We start from the raw sequence: 17,802 nt of genomic DNA, 5'->3' as shown, positions 1-17,802 counted from the left end.
AGTTAGAGATGTTAAAGATAACTTTATATTTCTTTCCAGCAAAGTGACAATATGTTGCCTCAAACACAATGTTGACTTACCTTAGAACAGATGTAGACATCATTGTTAATCTTATTCACGTTGAGTTGATGTTGTGGTCTAACGTTACCACACACACCAACAAAACTGACTTTCTGTAATGCATTTCAATGGACGTCCAGGCAGAGAATGTCCGAGTGTATGGGAATGGCTATACGCACTATGATTGGCTCATCGCGTTTGAGGGCGGGACTTAGCCATAGGTCAATTGGCGAATCTCATTCAGGGCGCCCTATTTAAACTGCTCTGGCCTGCCTACTGTTGCTGCTTCCTCTGCAAGCTGCTTTGCAACCTGCCTCCACCCCAGCTCCTCCTTTTCATTCTGTGTCTGACTTATCGATGTCATTTCTGTTTGTCTTTGATGCTGCTCTGTTCTGTTCCTGGGGGTCTTTGCTTTGAGTTGAATGTACTGAGATGAATATTGTGTGAACATAATCAATAGGATGTATTATAAGCTGACTGTATCACTAGAAAATTAAATCAGAATGGTATTTCATTTACCGGTGACTTGCTGATATTTATTTTTTATTTTTTTAATCCTGAGTAAAAGCTATAAATCTTTCATATTATTTTTGACATGTCTAAATAAAATAACATCTCATGTTTAGTTTAACAACAGTTTCAACATAAATGATGTACTTTAACAATTTGATAAATAGACTGAAATGTGCCTTGCTCTTCCTCCATGATTCACGGTCAGCCATGCTTGTAAAAAAACGGGCGTGTTTTTACTAAAATCCACTTCTGGTGATGTTGAACAGTGTGATTGGCTCAAAGACATCCCACCATACAAGTCTGTGCATTTAATCCTCACTTTGGAGAAGCTGCTCAAAAATGTCACAAACAATTAAACAATTATCAGAGAGGTTGCAGATTTATTTTCAGTTGACTTCAATTGACTGTTACAACTCTAAACCAGTAATATGTACATGTAATTAATTACATTTGTTACACTATAAAATGTTTAAACCTGTTACATCAACAGGATGTGAAGATACTCAACTACAGGGAACCAAATCTGGCGGTAGATTTCCTGAACGCCAACTTCCCTGGGAGTCGTGAGGAGGCTCAGGTTCTAGATGTCGCCTGTGGGTCTGGACTGGTCGCTAAACTGGTAAGCCAAAAACTTTTAAGGAAGAATTGTTGTGCGCTGCACATAACTTCAACACGTCTCCTGACTTTTTCACAACAACCCTACATACATAGAAACTGCCAGTTGTCTTCTTCTTGTGTTTATAGATGGCTGAACTGGGCTTCAAGCACTTTGTTGGAGTGGACGGCAGTAATACCATGCTGGAACTAGCTGCAAAGACTGGCCTCTATCAGGACCTCAAATTGGCCATACTGGGACCAGAACCACTGCCTACACAGACTGGTACACTACACTCACACTGCATACACTCTGATTACTCATATCAACGCTGAATAGAGTTGAAACTTTAGGATGAACATCACAGGAGGGGGTGGGGAATGACTCTGCACTGAGCTCCTCCTTAATTTAACTCATCAGTTAGGACATTGTAACCATGGTGACATGATCAGATATTATGGTCTGCAATAGATATGGCCTTTCAGCAGGACAAATACAAAAAGAAGGACCAAAGTCTCCACAGGGAGGGGTCAGAGAGTTGAAGAAGAGTCAATTATCTCTGATGCCCATCCACAATAAACGTTTAAATCTACTTTGATATCGTAGAAAAGAGAAGCTGCAGAACTTTCCTAAAAATCATTGTATGAGAAATAGAAGCGATAATCCACAATGAGCCTGGCAGATGACGAGAGTGTCATGTGACTGACTTATGGACAGCATGACGCAGAGATTTTCACTCTATGAAATGTACAGGCTTATTGCCCATTTGTTGTCTTTTTTCCTGCAGCAGCTGAGATCTACCTCTTCACAAATAAAATAAGCTAACACCTCCTCTCTTTGGTTTCAGGTGCGTTTGATGTTGTTATCATCGTCAGTGCTTTACGTGATGGTTCTGTGCCAGTCAGCGCTGTCAGGCAGCTGTGCCAAGCCGCCAAACCAGGTAACCAACCAGGGCTCAAAATACTTTTTTTCTGACCAGGTAACCAACCAGGGCTCAAAATACTTTTTTTCTGGTTTAAGCTATTTTTCCTTCTTTATCAGCATTTCTGCCACAGCCTTGGCCGAATCCAACCAAAACTAATTATAATTATAATTATAATTATAATTATAATTATTATTATTATTATTATTCAGAAATGTTTTCGCAAATTCCCGTGAGATGGTGGATCATAGAAACATGAAACTTTCACCAGTGATTGGAAGTTGTGTGCAAATGGTGCTCAAAATACATAATGCCAATAGGCTAGATGGGGGGGCTATAATTAAGGTTCGAAGAATTTTTTTTTTTTTTTTTTGAAAGGCCACCACCCTTGCACCATAGGTCAGATTGACTTGAAATTCAGTACACATGTTCAGGTGAATGGTTTCTACAGAAGCCTGAAGAACCCTGACTAGATTGTCCGCCATATTGAATTTTACAGAAAAACATAATTTTGAAATCTCCTCCTAAGGCGTAGGTCTGATTTGTAGCAAATTTCCTGTGAATCATCATGGAACGAAGCTCTTCAAAAGCTATCAACAGCTTTCTGACATGTCATTGCGTTTTGATGATAGTGACCAATGAACTTCAGAGGGGGCGTGGCTCAGCACATTAATGGATTTTACTTCTTAATCGTTGAGCTTCTCATCACAAAACTTGGAGAAAGTGTTTACATAAGTAACTGAATCATACCCTGAAAGTTTGATTCAAATCGAACAATGCAAAATGTTTATATCTCATAATCAGACAGAGATATTTGTAAGAAACTTGCTTTGCATCATCTAAGTGTCATGTCTCAGTTGATGCACAAGATCTGAAAATTATTGCTTAAAGGGGACGTGGCTTATTACATTAAATCTATATTTCAAGACATTTCACATTCCATACTATAAATCATATATTTGTCCTACACAGCTGAGTTTTTTTAAGCACATCCACTGAATTGTGACAAAACGCTGCAACCTATAGTCAATTCAGTCCGTCACTCTATATTTTTAAGAAAATGCGAAATTGATTAACAACTGTAGCTCCAAAAGTCTTCATCTAAATGCAACCACCACTGACAGAGACATTCTTGGGATACTAGATGTCACATGCTTCAAATGGTGTTTAGATCGGTTCAACATTAGCTCACAGTGATATTCATTATCTTGTTGTAATTTGTACTGTATGCACAACATTTTATATTTCATCTCACTTTGAACCAAATGTCACCAAAATATTTGACAATATACCTGAAATGAGATTTTTTTCAGAATTTTATCACCAACATTTGAACTGTTATTGATATCTCATTGCTTTTTGAAGATATTGACCAATGACCTTTAAATGGGGTGTGGTTCAGCATATGACTCCACAACGTTTGGGCCAGTCATCACAAAACTTGCAGGCAATGTCTTAAGAGGTAGTAGGAGCATATCCTAAAAGTTTGTTGATGTTGACCACTAGGGGGCACCACAAATACAAACAAATGGGTATGCGATAACACAAATCAAATTATAAATCATAAATTGATTGTTCGATCATTACAAAGGGTATGTTGATTGATAATTATGAACCACGTGTATTTACTTATTTTAAAATCAGTCAATAGGGGGCACCACAAGATCCAAACAAGTGCAATAGCCTTTCACAAAATTTGGCAATAATGGGTTTTTTCAAACATCGGCAAACTCTGTGGACCTTTTTAATTTAGCCATTGAAGCATGTCCCCAAAATGTCTCTGCAGTTCACCAATAGGAAGTGACAGAGTTTCCAAAGAAGAGTGTGGCCTGGTAGAGATTTGTACATAAATTAACGAGGATCTGTCTGATTGTCATAAAACCTGTTGGTAATCCTTAACACAGGTGTCCTGAACTGTCAAAGGTCTTGATTCTTCCCAGCTTTCAAGTTTTAAATGTTCACGCTGGCTTGAACCCCGGAATTGCCGCTTGCGGCTATGTTGAAACTTATTCTTCTCTACTTCTGTGATGATAATTATTCTGATGATTCATTTTCCTGCAGGAGGTTACATTTGCATGACGAGAGTGGATTCAGCGTCAGACCCTAAACAAACATACAAGGTGTCTTTGGAGAAAGAGCTGCAGCTGATGGAGGAGGAGGGACTGTGGACTCCAGTGGACACCAAAGAGATGGACAAATTCTACATAGACCCTTTTAATAACTATGAAAACGAGCAGAGTGACCAATATGTCGGTGGGACCATATACCTGTACATGAGGTCACTTAATTAGTCACTCTACATCTGTATACATTCCCTCACTATCCAATCTGTATATTCAACAGAATGTCACTAAATACACAAAAAATCATGAGGACATTTTGATCCTTGGTCTTTGATCTGTGCTATTAAGCCCCAATCTACGATACAATACGATACATGATACAATATACTTTATTGTCCCCATAGGGAAATTTGTCTTTGACGTAAGTGCTGTGCACATTGCCTGCTTCCACAACAAATCAACAAACTAACAGGCCATTTACAATTTAGGATATTAATTGAGATAGGCACAAAGGAGTTTTTAAACTTGACTTTGCCTGGGTCCAGACCTGGAAAGTTCAGTTACAATGATAAACATTCAGTCATAAAATACAAAAGGCTAAATAGTTGTTATTTAATGTATGTTTTTCATGCAATCATGACAATAAATGTATACATGAAAAGAAAAACCCACAATGTGTATTGTATTTCACCTTATTTCTGTGTTTTCTCTCTGAAAAATGTTGCTCAATTCATCTAATTGTCATATCTGTCCCATGACTTTGTCTATCTGTATCTGAACTAGAGTGTGGCTACCCTATCCGAGCCCGACGGAGCCTGACGGGTTGGGCCGCGTTCGGTCAAAAATGTATAAATTATATTCGGTCAGCTTTCAGTGAAAATGTAGTGTAAAAATAAATAAAATCCTATTGTCTGTCCTGTTTATTGCTTGGGGACTGTTATTTACGTGACAACACCTGAACAGAACACATACACACATTGGCTGTTTCTGCTGTTCATCTCTGAAGCTCCAGAGACGATTCTGAGTGCTCTTGCAGTCAGAGGACTGTGTATGTAGCTGCGTGTGTGACTGGGTCAGCTGTCTGTGGCAGCGCCAGTAGCCTAGTTCTGTAGCAGTTCGGTCAGTTTGTGGTTCTCCTGACTGGCCAGAGCACAGAACTGGGCTGCACACACTTCAACACCCTCTAGCCAAGCTCGCAAACCTCTGCTGGGCTCCCACACACTCAGCTGCTCGAGTGAGAACGGCTATTATATTTTTAACTGCTGATGACACTGGGTAATGTGTGTGTGTGTGTGTTTAAACAATCTACTAGCAGAATAGCACAAATCAATGCCTTTTTACAGTCATTTACAAGGTGTAACCGGGTTAAATAGCCTGTAACCATAACAACTGTGTGACACAATGCTTTAGTAATTAAATAATGTCGGGCTCAGTTCGGTTTCGGACATAACAAAACAGAATGACTGTCGGGTTCAGACAGGTTTGGGTACTTTTCTCTCTCTGAACTTTGGAAGACCTGGTGGTGGCGGTTAAAAATTACCAGTCAACTGAAATGAATGGCCTAGACTGCAGTTAGAGTTTAAAATTGAGTTTAGGTACATGCCCATTCAACAGATGGACACACTTCCTCTCCCAGAGACATCACCCATTGGTTTGTGGACTCCCATTTTGATGCCTCTAGTTCTGCATTTTGTCCATCGCCATCTTAGTTCTTTGGAGCAAGAAGTGACCATATTTGGACAAGAGGTTGGAGCTGTGGAGGAGCGAAAGGTGGATCTGGCTCCTAAGACGTAGCAATGCCTCGCAACAGCCTGTTACTCAAAGTGGCCACACCCTTATATATGTGTAACTTTAAGCTTTAATAAAATTCAAACGTGAGTCAGATAAAGGATAATGCCTGACGAGGTGTCCATTATCACTTTATAGAGGCCAACATAGAGGCATGAACTGTCCAATCTGCAGCGAAGGCTGTAGAAATGCCACCACGAGAAACTGATTTGAGAGCGAAGCAGTCAGGAGGGTCTACAGTATGTGCTTGAAGGATATTTCCAGGATGTGAAACTCACTCAGCAGCAAAAACAGATTAAAACGATTACAGGCTAAATCCTAACTGTAGGCCACAGATGAAAAAGTGTAAAAGAGAACTACCACATCACTGGCGATAAAGACAGAAGACAATTAACATAAAGGGAAACTTTGCTGATATTCAACTTCCACCATATCTGTAGCTGCAGGGAAAGTAGAAAAAAAGAAGTAACATAAGGTGCTGAGTTGAAGACCTTCAGGGGAGGGAAGGTCCAGTTTATCTATAAAACCAGTTCTCTATTGTGTCCAGATTGTCTCCCCACCCAGTAGTTATATCGTAACTATGGGAACTATCCCCATCGGGGGTAGTCGACGTGGAAAATAAATAATCTTTAAGACACACCACTTTACGTGGCCGGCATGTGCCACGCTATAAAAGCCCCACCTTGCACATGCACCCACTGATTCTTTGATTTCAACCTGTTGGAGTCGACTTGAGAGCAGGAAGAAAAGAGAGAGGAGTTTAGCGTTTTGTCCACTTACCTTCGTTTAGGTTGGAGAGCTGGCCTTTGCGGGTCAGTCTTGAGGATAGATAAATGCTGTTTCTTCTTTTGACAATAAGGAGTGAAACAGTTGGCAGGGGTGCCATATCTGTGTATTGCAGCTGTCTGTTTATGCACGGTTGAGGCATGGCAGCTTTAGCCTGCCAATCTTAGTCAGGGGGCAGCATGCTGGTGTAGTAGGGATCTGATAGCTGAACTACAACATGTCTCCTCACTTCTTCCAAAGCTCATGAGAGCGCAGGGTGAAGCGGCTGGCTGTGCTATGGTAAGTTTTTGGGCGGCCAGGCGCCATCTCTGGCTGTCACAGTCCATGCTGCAGTCAGAAGATAGGGCGAGTCTGCTCAAACTACCTGTTGAGCCATCTGCCTTGTTTGGGCCTGATGCATCCATGATGATTCAGCAGGGCCAGGAAGCCTGTCGCTGTGCTAAGGAGGTGTCAGGCACCTTGCTGAAACCAGCCAGCTGTAACTGAATTTCAGGAATAGCTAAGGCCTGTGCTGTTATAGTGCATGGGCTAGTTGAAAAGTGTCAAAATGACTACTGAATTGCATACTAAAATACTTTGGTAACACAGTTAACATTATAAGGAGATGATTAAATGCCCAATGAGGTGTCCATTATCAGGTTTTAATGACCAATGTGGAGGCGTGAACCATCTGATGTGTAGCAAAAGATTATAAAAAAGGCTATAGGCTAAATCCTAACTGTAGGCCACAGATGAAAAAGTGTAAAAGTGAACCACCACATCACTGGCAATAATGACAGAAGAAAACTGACATAAATGAAACTTTGCCGATATTCAGCTGCCTCCATATTTGTAGCTGCGGGGAGTGTAGGGGAAAAAAAGGAGTTACATAAGGTGCTGAGTTGAAAACCTTCAGGGGAGGGAAGGTCCAGTTTATCTATAAAACCAGTTTTCCCACTTTCTGGTATCACTGATAACAAGCAGCCGACATGCAACAGGACTGCAGTCTCTCCAACCTTCAATCAAACTTTAAACCAGTCTCCACCTTTCCTACTTTAAGTCTATGGTTCAGCTTTTTCAGACCTTCCAAAGGTTTTCAACATATTCTCACTTCCAACTCGTCACATTGCTGCTTGTTCAGTGGACTTTTGAAGTCTACATACTGGGCTGCCCTGTTGTTGATGCTCCAGGACACCATGTCAGTTTATGCCTGGTGCACACATTGTGTCTTTTCAAAACACACCTCCAGTATCACAGGCAATGTGCCGTTTCTGCTCTTTAGATGTATACAGTCTTTTTCAGGATAAACTTACAACGTCGGTAAAGCACCTTGTATTTACATTTATTTCCTTGTGCAACAAACGCATGTGGTTAGGTTTAGGAATCAAAGAGGGAATGGAGGATGGCGTGGCTGCACACCACTGCTCCAGACCAACAACAGCAGGCCATAATTTGGTTTACTGTACCGCTGTGCTGTATCAAGGATGACTATACTAGTCACTAAACAGTGAAACCTATATGCTGTCTGTCTCCTGTCTGTGTGTTCTGACTGACACCCCAGGGTGAATGCAACCTAAACATTCCTCAACCAGTTCCACCTATGGAGTGAAAGCACTCCACTACAAGACCTGTAACAGAGACATGAACTGACTGAAACCCCTGGAGTTGTCCTTGAAGTGGCCTCTTCTGTGACATGGAGCCCCTGAAGCAGGTTCAGCCAGCCAATCAGGACCGACCAGCTCACCTCTGGTCCACATATATCTCCCGTCATCATCACTGCTCTCTCTCTCACATCTGCTTCTCTACCTGAAGCCATTCACACAGGTGAGTACAAACAGTTTAATACTTCATCACAGTCAGGCTGTTTTAGAGCTGCAACTTTTGTGTCAGCATTATATTGTTGGTTTATATCGGGGGTTTTTTTTTTATTAGATTAACAGTCAAAACTCAAAAAGATTCAGTTTACTTATTTTGATGAATGAATCATTCATCAACATTGTTGCCAATTAATTTAATGTGACATTATTCACCAGCAGATGGTATCAACTCTAACATTTACAATTATAAGTAGTAGTTTTTTAAATATTTGTTCAAATGATTATTCTCAAATTTGGTCTCCAGATGCAGGTTCTGAATTTAAAAAGTATAATTTAACAAATGTAATATGGTTACTGAAGTCACATTTTTTCTTAGAGTCATGATTCATCTTTGAAAAATGATGAAATATAAAAAGTTAAAAAAAAAGGTCAAATTGTCCACATCATTGAAATGTGTTGGTGAGGTCACAGTTTGTGTCTCTCTTGTATTAACATCACATTTGTTAAATGTTACTGTTCAGGGAGAGACACCCACGCCCACTCAGAGACCAGAAAAGTAAACCATTTTCTACCACTGACACAGCTTGTAGTGGGTTATGTAAGGGATAATGAATAGTGAGCCGGTGACAGTTGAAAAATAACTCCCTTCAGGGGAACGGAACCTTCCGCTGAAGGGAGTTATTTTTCAACTGTCACTGGCTCACTATACATTATCCGTTACTTACAGAGTATCTCTGTGCGATGGAGTTCCCCCCCATACACTTCTATGACCAATCACGAGCAGTGCAATTTATCCCGACCACACTGATCGACACACACAGCTGTAAATCTTGACATCAACATCAACCTGTTTTTATAGCAACTAATAACTAATTAAGACCAAACTTATAAGAAAAACAAACACTTGAACAAACATCAGTGTGATAAGAACTAATTAAAATGACAACAAACATCTTTTGAAAAAATTTATTTCATGTGTACTTTGATTTTTTATTCAGCCCATGTCGCACCTGTTAACATGGAGGGGGCGGGGTTTATGGCCTATACCGCACATAGCCACTAGGGGGCGATTGGGGTGTTTTGCATTCACTTCTGGGGAGCTGTCATGCTGTCCATCTTAACCATGCAGTCTATGTTCAAAACTGATAAGCTGAGCTGTGTGAGTGTGTGTGTTTCATAACTAGTAACATAATAGCGTGCACTGCGTCCTGGTGTAATTACCTCGCACCACTGGTTAACATCTGTTTCTTCTGCAAAATATAAACCTGGGGACAATGAATCACTAACATGTATAGATACTTAACACATTAAAACAGGAATGTGTAGGGATTTAAAGGTGGTGTGCTGCTTTGTTAGCCGGCAGAAGAAGGCTGGAAAGAGCTGTGGTTCCAGCTGCAGTCTTTGCTGTGTCCTTGTTCCAAAGGTTCTGATCCGAGGAAGCCAGTCGCTTGGGGTCCTTGCAGAATTAGACGCTGAGTGCTAACTCACTAAGTTCCTTGTTGCTGGAAAGCTAGTTGCAAACCTTGTGCTTGCATCTCTAACTTTCTGGTTCAGGTTAGAGAGTCTGTGATCAATTGCCCCACCTTTGATGGTTCAGGGCAAGGAGCAAGGGTCTGAGCATCTGGGCTGGTCCAGGCCCGGCCGGAAAGAGGTGTGGGCTTCTCCGCAGTTCCCGAGTAAGAGAGCGAACTGTTTAAAAGAAGCAGAACTTAGCTTAGAGTTTGTTGACATCACAGAGGGGCGTGTCACTGTAACAGTACTGTCCAATCAAGCATGACGACTGGTGTCTCACTGAGGTGTGAGATGACCTCCTGTGGAGATGAGTGTCAAATAGCTGCATTTGTTTGGAGAAAAATGAGCATGCAGAGAAGGAAGCCTTTAAATGTCCAGTTTAGATTTTACCAAATGACAAATAATCTGTGGTCCTGCGAATCCCATCAACTGTTATGGAACTCAAAACATTAACTGTACTGGTGTTAGTCTATGCACATCAGATTATTAGTAAGATTACCTGTAAAATAAGAAACCAAAGTAAATCAGTATGCGATTCCTTCACTCTCATACTCACACAGTTTTCAACTAGCGCATATACTACAACAGTGTAACAGAATTCCTCAAATTCATTTACAACCTTTGGTTTTGGTGTGCCAGCCCAAGATTTTCAGTGACCCCATCTGACCAACACTCTGAAACATTTCTGTGGACACCACTGCCCTGAAGCCTGAACTCAGAAAACATAGCTGATTTCAGAGAACAGGTTAGATTGCAGAGAGAAGCTGTGTTGTCAACTCTACATGTCAACATCTGTCATGTTAAGAACATGTGTCTCCTCTCTAGTAGGTTTGAAGTCGTAACCTCATCATGTCAGACTGCAGCAGAACTGTGGAGGATGTGAGGACTCTCCTTCAGTCCAGAAAAGGCTTGAATCCACAGCAGATGGCGAAGTTCTTTGACAACTGGGCAGAGACGTACGACCAGGTACTTCCTTTCTATGCAACCATTTGGCGAATCTCATTCAGGGCGCCTTAGTTAAACTGCTCTGGCCCGCCTACTGTTGCTGCTTCCTCTGCAAGCTGCTTTGCAACCTGCCTCCACCCCAGCTCCTCCTTTTCATGCTGTGTCTGACTTATCAGTGTCATTTCTGTTTGTTATTGGAGCTGCACTGTTCTGTTCCTGGGGGTCTTTGCTGCTGCTCTCCCTGCCTTAGACCTTCCATGTAGGCGCATGGAAGGGCAGAGAGGTGTGTTCTCCCTGCCTTAGGCATTCAACATAGGTGCATGGGAGAGGCTTTCTGCTTAGGCCCAAGGAAAAGCAGAGAGGCCCCAGAACAGAGCCATACCGCCAAAAATAATACTGCAAATGGAAGTAAAGTTTCCTTTGACTAAAGTGGTCCTGACTGAAAAACAGTGAGTTGAATGTACTGAGATGAATATTGTGTGAACATAATCAATGTATTATAAGCTGACTGTATCACTAGAAAATTAAATCAGAATTTCATTTACCGGTGACACGCTGATAATTCTTTTTTATTTTTTATCCTGAGTAAAAGCTATAAATCTTTCACATTATTTTTTGACATGTGTAAATAAAATAATATCTCATGTTTAGTTTAACAACAGTTTCAACATAAATTATGTGCTGTACATGTAATTAGTTACATTTGTCACACTATAAAATGTTTAAACCTGTTACATCAACAGGATGTGAAGACGCTTAACTACAGAGAGCCAAATCTGGCGGTAGATTTCCTGAACGCCAACTTCCCTGGGAGTCGTGAGGAGGCTCAGGTTCTGGACATCGCCTGTGGGTCTGGACTGGTCGCTAAACTGGTGAGCCAAAAACTTTTCACATCAACGGAAAATCAATTAACACAATACATCTCCTCTACCACCCAATTCCTAACACCACACAGCCACAGGCAGACGAGAACCAAGAAGCACATAGGCAAAACTCGAAGCCAGGGACAGAACGCTGTTGTGTTTACCAGGGCAGAGACGAGGAGAGGTGGTCAAGCCGAGCCAAAAACCAGAAAGTCGATGAGTACTGGAGAGTCAGCCATAACACGAAGGCAATTTGGCATAGGTGAGGGAGCCAGGGCTGCTTATATACTGGCTTGGTGATGAGAATGAGCAACAGGTGTGAATGATACTGCTGATGAGAAGGTGTGTCGAGGTGGTGAGAGAGACTGAGACAGGGTGAGTGGAAACTCCCACAGCAACAGGAGAGCAGCAGAGCAGACTATGACAGGTAAGAATGATATGGGCTTCAAAATCTGGGATGATTAAGGCCTTGGTAAAATAGCAGATTTATCTGACAATGGCACTCTCCTGTCCTTTGAAGATTTGAAACAGAAGTTTGACATCGAGCAAAAACATTTTTTGAAATATCTGCAGATTAGCAGCTACATATCTAAGATGCAGAAGACCTTATCCTCAACCACTCTCTCCTTTGTGGAAGAAATAGCTGTAAAACACAACTCAAAGAGGGGCCTGATTTCAGGATTCTACAAAACAATCATGGACGGCTCCCAGATCTCCTCAGAAATGAAGAGACTTGCATGGTATGAGGACTTAAATAGCAAAATCTCACATTCCATAAACACCCATTTTAAATTACTCCAATATAAGTGGATAATGTGAATATATGTAACTCCAATAATGTTAAATAAATGTAATCCCAATACCCCTGATATATGTAATACATGTGGAATACAGGGCACACTATTTCCTTGCTTATGGGACTGCCCAAACATCCAGGTATTCTGGATAGAGGTTTTGGACATCCTTCACATGTTGTAGGTGTCAGGTTACTACAAGCAAAACGCACTATAGCCAGATTCTGGAAATCCATCATGAGACCAAGTTTACAAACCTACCTTACTGGACTGTCACACTCTGTTGCCCTAGAAAAACTTACCTTTACAATTAAGGGTAAATATTCTACTTTTGATAAGTATGGGATCGTTTAATGACATTTCTAGAGGGGGAGAAGGCTACAGACGTCGACTTGTCTTTATCTCTTGAATGCAAAATTGTCATGTGCTTTTTTTCTTTTCCCTTTCCTTTCCTTTAATCTTTCAATATTTGTACAGTTAGCATTTCTGATTATTTATTTTGAACCTTGGAAGAATACTCACTGTATTACCCGGTCGTAGCAGGTGTCAATAAGATGATGCCTTACTGTTAATGTTTTATTTCATACCTTACTTGTTTTTAGTTGTTGCTCCATCCTCGTCACCAACGTTACGTTCGATTCGGTCTTTATTGTGCGCTGCACATAACTTCAACACGTCTCCTGACTTTTTCACAACAACCCTTCATACAGCAGACTGTCATAAAACTGCCAGCCATCTTCTTCTTCTGTTTATAGATGGTTGAACTGGGCTTCAAGCATTTTGTTGGAGTGGACTGCAGTAATAGCATGCTGGAACTAGCTGCAAAGACTGGCCTCTATCAGGACCTCAAACTGGCCATACTGGGACCAGAACCACTGCCTACACAGACTGGTACACTACACTCACACTGCATACACTCTGATTACTCATATCAATGCTGAATAGAGCTGAAACTTTAGGATGAACATCACAGGAGGGGGTGGGGAATGACTCTGCACTGAGCTCCTCCTTAATTTAACTCATCAGTTAGGACATTGTAACCATGGTGACATGATCAGATATTATGGTCTGCAATAGATATGGCCTTTCAGCAGGACAAATACAAAAAGAAGGACCAAAGTCTCCACAGGGAGGGGTCAGAGAGTTGAAGAAGAGTCAAAGAGACTGCAGGAGGTGAATTAGAGCCAAAACGTATGAGGATATCATTATCTCTGATGTCCATCCAGAATAAATGTCTTTAAATCTACTTTGATATCACAGAAAAGAGAAGCTGCAGAACTTTCTTAAAAATCAAAAAGATAAGAGATAATCCACAATGAGCCTTGCAGATGACTAAAGTGTCATGTGACTGACTTATGGACAGCATGAAGCAGAGAGTTTGGCTCTGTGAAATGTACAGACCTATAAGATGGCAGTTTAATCAAATGCTTAGATTCAATAGTCGAATATTCAGGGTCAGCCTTAATCAAATCTAAAAGAGATAATCATGTGACTATCTTGCAGACAACATGGAGTTTGACTCTGAGAAATTTACATTTATTGTCTTTTTTCCTGCAGCAGCTGAGATCTACCTCTTCACAAATAAAATCAGCTAACACCTCCTCTCTTTGGTTTCAGGTGCGTTTGATGTTGTTATCATTGCCGGCGCTTTACGTGATGGTTCTGTGCCAGTCAGTGTTATCAGGGAGCTGTGGCAAGCCGCCAAACCAGGTAACCAACCAGGGCTCAAAATACTTTTTTTCTGGTTTAAGCTATTTTTCCTTCTTTATCAACATTTCTGCCACAGCCTTGGCCGAATCCAACCAAAACAACGGTGATGTACACTGAAAGTACTTCAAATAATTTAATGGTCCTGGGAACATTTTGAGCAGCTTTGATTTTTAAACATCATATTAGGTGTCGGTGTTTTATTTTCTTTCCTTCTTGTCTTTTCTTCTTTTTTATATAAATACTAATGAATTAATTAGTTAATATTACTGACTTAAATATTGACCTCTAAACTTCAGTTATGACTGTTGTTACTGATAACAACAGCTTTCAATGCTGTTTGTGAATATGAATGAAACTAAATGTGACACTCGAAGTTATTGGGGGTAAGAAATCATCAGCTAACCGTCCTCCTGCTGCCAACTTTAGGTGAAACTGATACGAAGACGCCGCTGGGTCCAGAGTGAATGTCTGTCAAATATCCAGTTTTGGACTAACTTACATGATGCTGCTGTTGTGCTGTGCTGCTCTGTCTCATCTGTCTGTACGCTGTCAATGTCCACTTTTCACTCTGTGACGTTATCTGATAAATGTGTTTTTCAAATGGACATGCTGTGTACATGACTACGGCATGAGAAAGCATGTGTCAACTGTATGAGTTTTATGGTCAATGTATGACTTGGCAGATATATCAAGTTACGTGCACCAGTGCATGTAGAGCTGAGAATTACATGCACAGCTCAAATTTTACATGCACTACTCTGCATATGCATGTGATATTTTGAACCCTGCCAGCACTGGTCATGTGTTACCGAGGTAGCATAAACTGAAATGGACACTGATTATTGTAGTTTATGGTATAAAAGTGTCTGTTTGGAAAAGAGGAAGCACGAAGTGTTATTATATGCAGATGATTTAGTATTTTTATTAAGGTTACCAGTGATTTACTACTTGCCACTGTCTCCAGAGCTTGCTCAGTTTTAATTCTGCTTGATCTGAGTTCAGCATTTCATACGCTAGACCACAGCGTCCTTATAAACCACCTTGAAAACTATGTTGGGATTAAGAACAGTGCTCTTGCCTTGTTTCGCTCCATATTCTCTGAAAGATTATTAATACGAATAATTAAAAATCATGAAAATGTTCCTCATCCCCAGCCGTCTTCTCTTGTGGTGTTCCTCAGGGATCAGTTATGGGTCCTCTTCTGTTTTCTTTTTATGTGCTTCATCTTTTTCAGGTAATCTGTCGGTATAATATTAATTTCCACAGTTATGCAGATGACACGCAACTTTATGTTCCGCTGACTGGTTGTGACCCTGACAGTCTCTCTCATGTTATGGCTTGTCTCTCAAATATTAAGTGCCAGATCTCACAACACCTCCATCCAGCTTAATGAGTCCAAATCTGAAGTCTTTTTTTTTTTTGCCCCCCCCAGACCTGACTTCTGATTTTAAAAAAAAGAACCTTGTCCCTATCTGTCCCATGTTATGAAAAGTTAAAATAAATAAAGTTTATTATTATATATTACATATATGTTGGTAACCCTCAAGATTCAGTCTCAGACATTATGTTTGTACTGACGTCTTGGCGACAAATGACAGTAACAACAGTGACATTGGCATTTACCTGTGTGTTGATAGTTGTTTTTCTTCTCTGCTGGATTTTTCTGTATTTGTTATTATTGATTTTTGTCTATAAATGAAATGACCCCTTGGAGACATTCAAGCTTTACTACTCTCCTCTCTCTATTCTACTCTACTGTAACCTCTAAGGATCTTACAGGAGGAGACGCTATGAGAGGATAATGAAACATATTCTTCTCTACTTCTGTAATGACAGTTAATCTGATAATGAATTTTTCTGCAGGAGGTTACATTTGCATGTCGAGAGTGGATACAGCGTCAGAGTCAGACAAAAGCTACAAGGTGTCTGTGGAGAAAGAGCTGCAGCTGATGGAGGAGGAGGGACTGTGGACTCCAGTGGACACCAAAGAGATGGACAAATACTTCATAGACCCTTTTAATAACTATGAAAAAGAGCAGAATGCCCATTACCTTAGTGGTACCATGTACCTGTACAGGAAGTCACTTAATTAGTCACTCTACACCTGTATACATTTCTTCACGGTCTGGTCTGTATATTCAACATAATGTCAGTAAATACGCAAAAGTTTATGAGGACATTTTGATCCTTGGTCAGTGCTATTAAGCCCCAATCTATGATTGGACAGTTTTTCATTGATACATGACTTTGCCTGGGTCCAGACCTGGAAAGTTCAGTCACAATGATAAACATTCAGTCATTAAATACAAAAGGCTAAATAATTATCATTTAATGTATGTTTTTCATGCAATCATGATAATAAATGTATACATTTAAAGAAAAACCCACAGTGTGTATTGTAAATCCCTTTAATTCTGTGTTTGACCTGTTTTCATTTTACCATCCTGTTGAGTTCTAGTTGAATTTCCAAAAAGGAAAGATGAGGGAAGCCACAGTGAAGCAAAGAACACATCCTTTAAAGCCTCTGGAAACCCAAATCCACAATAGCCTTCTAACTATGTAATTTAGAGTCTTATGTACATAATATTAAACAATATTATCTCTGAGATTTATTACGCAATAAATTCCAAACCAATATAAATCATCCGTCAGTTGTCTCATCCCGCCCCCCAGTGGCAGCGCAACAAAACCTTCCTGCTCCAGCTAAATCTGCCTCTTTGAGTCTGAGCCAACAAACAGCTTTCTAGTCTGACGTTTAGAAAATACAGATCGTAAACTGGCTGAACCGCTTGGCTGCGACCCAGCAGAGGCTCTGCCTCCAGCGGGCTCCCAGCAGCACTCAAATCAGGTTGACCGGCTCCAGAGCCCGGACAATCCGAGCCTTTGCAGCTCGTGGAGCTGCAGGAAGAGGCGGCTTGTGAGCGGCCGGGCTTGCCCCCCAGGCCCAGTGTCGGCTCGCGGGGAGGGGACGTAATGTGCACCCTTCCTCATCCCTAACCCCAAGCAGTTAGCGTTGCTACGCATAAACATATCCCCAATCGCGGAGGTGATGCTGGGGGAAACAACACAATTTTAGCCGGAGGGGAACATTTTTCGAGGCGGGCAAATACTTCTACACAATTATCAGAAAAACGGAGCAGATTTATGTTTTCAATGAAAACGTATCTCAATGAAAAAAGGCAAAGCGCTAGCCTCCCGTTGTCATTCATTTCAGCTAACATTGCATGTAAAAGTTATGCTAACTATTCTACGAAGTAACATTAATATGAATCACAAAACATTTTGAAACTTACCATTCAGTGACAACCTGAAAGGAATCATTTTCAGCTGGCAGGGCTTCTGCTTCGTCCTCTGAATCATCAGAGGGCTCAAACATGTACAGCTGGATTAAAGTTGTGGCAGCCATTGCTGAGCCAGGGAGATGTCAATCAAAACGAGGGAGCTGTCAATCAGAG

The 17,802-nt window shown here is 40.9% G+C and overlaps 3 protein-coding genes across 4 annotated transcripts in view; 2 read left to right on the top strand and 1 right to left on the bottom strand.

The window, feature by feature from the left end:
• LOC126391426 (methyltransferase-like protein 27) overlaps window positions 1-5,074 on the top strand; it is an 8,129-nt gene extending 3,055 nt beyond the window's left edge. The window contains exons 3-6 of the mRNA XM_050046190.1: window positions 1,064-1,192; window positions 1,318-1,453; window positions 2,016-2,108; window positions 4,152-5,074. Coding sequence (XP_049902147.1) covers window positions 1,064-1,192; window positions 1,318-1,453; window positions 2,016-2,108; window positions 4,152-4,381 — 588 coding nt within the window. The 3' untranslated portion in view covers window positions 4,382-5,074. The remainder of the gene's footprint in view (window positions 1-1,063; window positions 1,193-1,317; window positions 1,454-2,015; window positions 2,109-4,151) is intronic.
• LOC126391427 (methyltransferase-like protein 27) overlaps window positions 1-6,842 on the bottom strand; it is a 37,963-nt gene extending 31,121 nt beyond the window's left edge. The window contains exon 1 of the mRNA XM_050046192.1: window positions 6,722-6,842. The gene's annotated coding sequence lies outside the window, so the exon portion shown is untranslated. The remainder of the gene's footprint in view (window positions 1-6,721) is intronic.
• Window positions 6,843-8,378: 1,536 nt separating this feature from the next.
• LOC126391425 (methyltransferase-like protein 27) lies at window positions 8,379-16,730 on the top strand. 2 transcript variants are annotated; one of them, XM_050046188.1, is made up of 6 exons: window positions 8,379-8,530; window positions 10,864-11,001; window positions 11,724-11,852; window positions 13,393-13,528; window positions 14,255-14,347; window positions 16,211-16,730. In XM_050046188.1, exons 2-6 carry the CDS (start codon window positions 10,885-10,887, stop codon window positions 16,438-16,440), a joined length of 705 nt encoding a protein of 234 aa, XP_049902145.1. In that variant the 5' UTR covers window positions 8,379-8,530; window positions 10,864-10,884; the 3' UTR covers window positions 16,441-16,730. The 2 variants fall into 2 exon arrangements, with proteins under 2 accessions (XP_049902145.1, XP_049902144.1); XM_050046187.1 differs by having other exon boundaries at window positions 8,381-8,530; window positions 10,861-11,001.
• Window positions 16,731-17,802: the final 1,072 nt, after the last annotated feature.

This window comes from Epinephelus moara, chromosome 6, assembly GCF_006386435.1.
Source record: "Epinephelus moara isolate mb chromosome 6, YSFRI_EMoa_1.0, whole genome shotgun sequence".
In the NCBI taxonomy this organism is placed as follows: Eukaryota; Metazoa; Chordata; class Actinopteri; order Perciformes; family Serranidae; genus Epinephelus; species Epinephelus moara.
This window is presented reverse-complemented; position numbering and strand designations above follow the sequence as displayed.

What these genes read in the sequence shown, in the direction of transcription:
- LOC126391425 (XM_050046188.1), top strand. Translation starts at nt 10,885, where the DNA reads ATGTCAGACTGCAGCAGAACTGTGGAGGATGTGAGGACTCTCCTTCAG. An exon ending in CTGGACTGGTCGCTAAACTG is followed by an intron (nt 11,853 to 13,392) that starts GTGAGCCAAAAA and finishes TTCTGTTTATAG; the next exon opens with ATGGTTGAACTGGGCTTCAA. An exon ending in ACCACTGCCTACACAGACTG is followed by an intron (nt 13,529 to 14,254) that starts GTACACTACACT and finishes CTTTGGTTTCAG; the next exon opens with GTGCGTTTGATGTTGTTATC.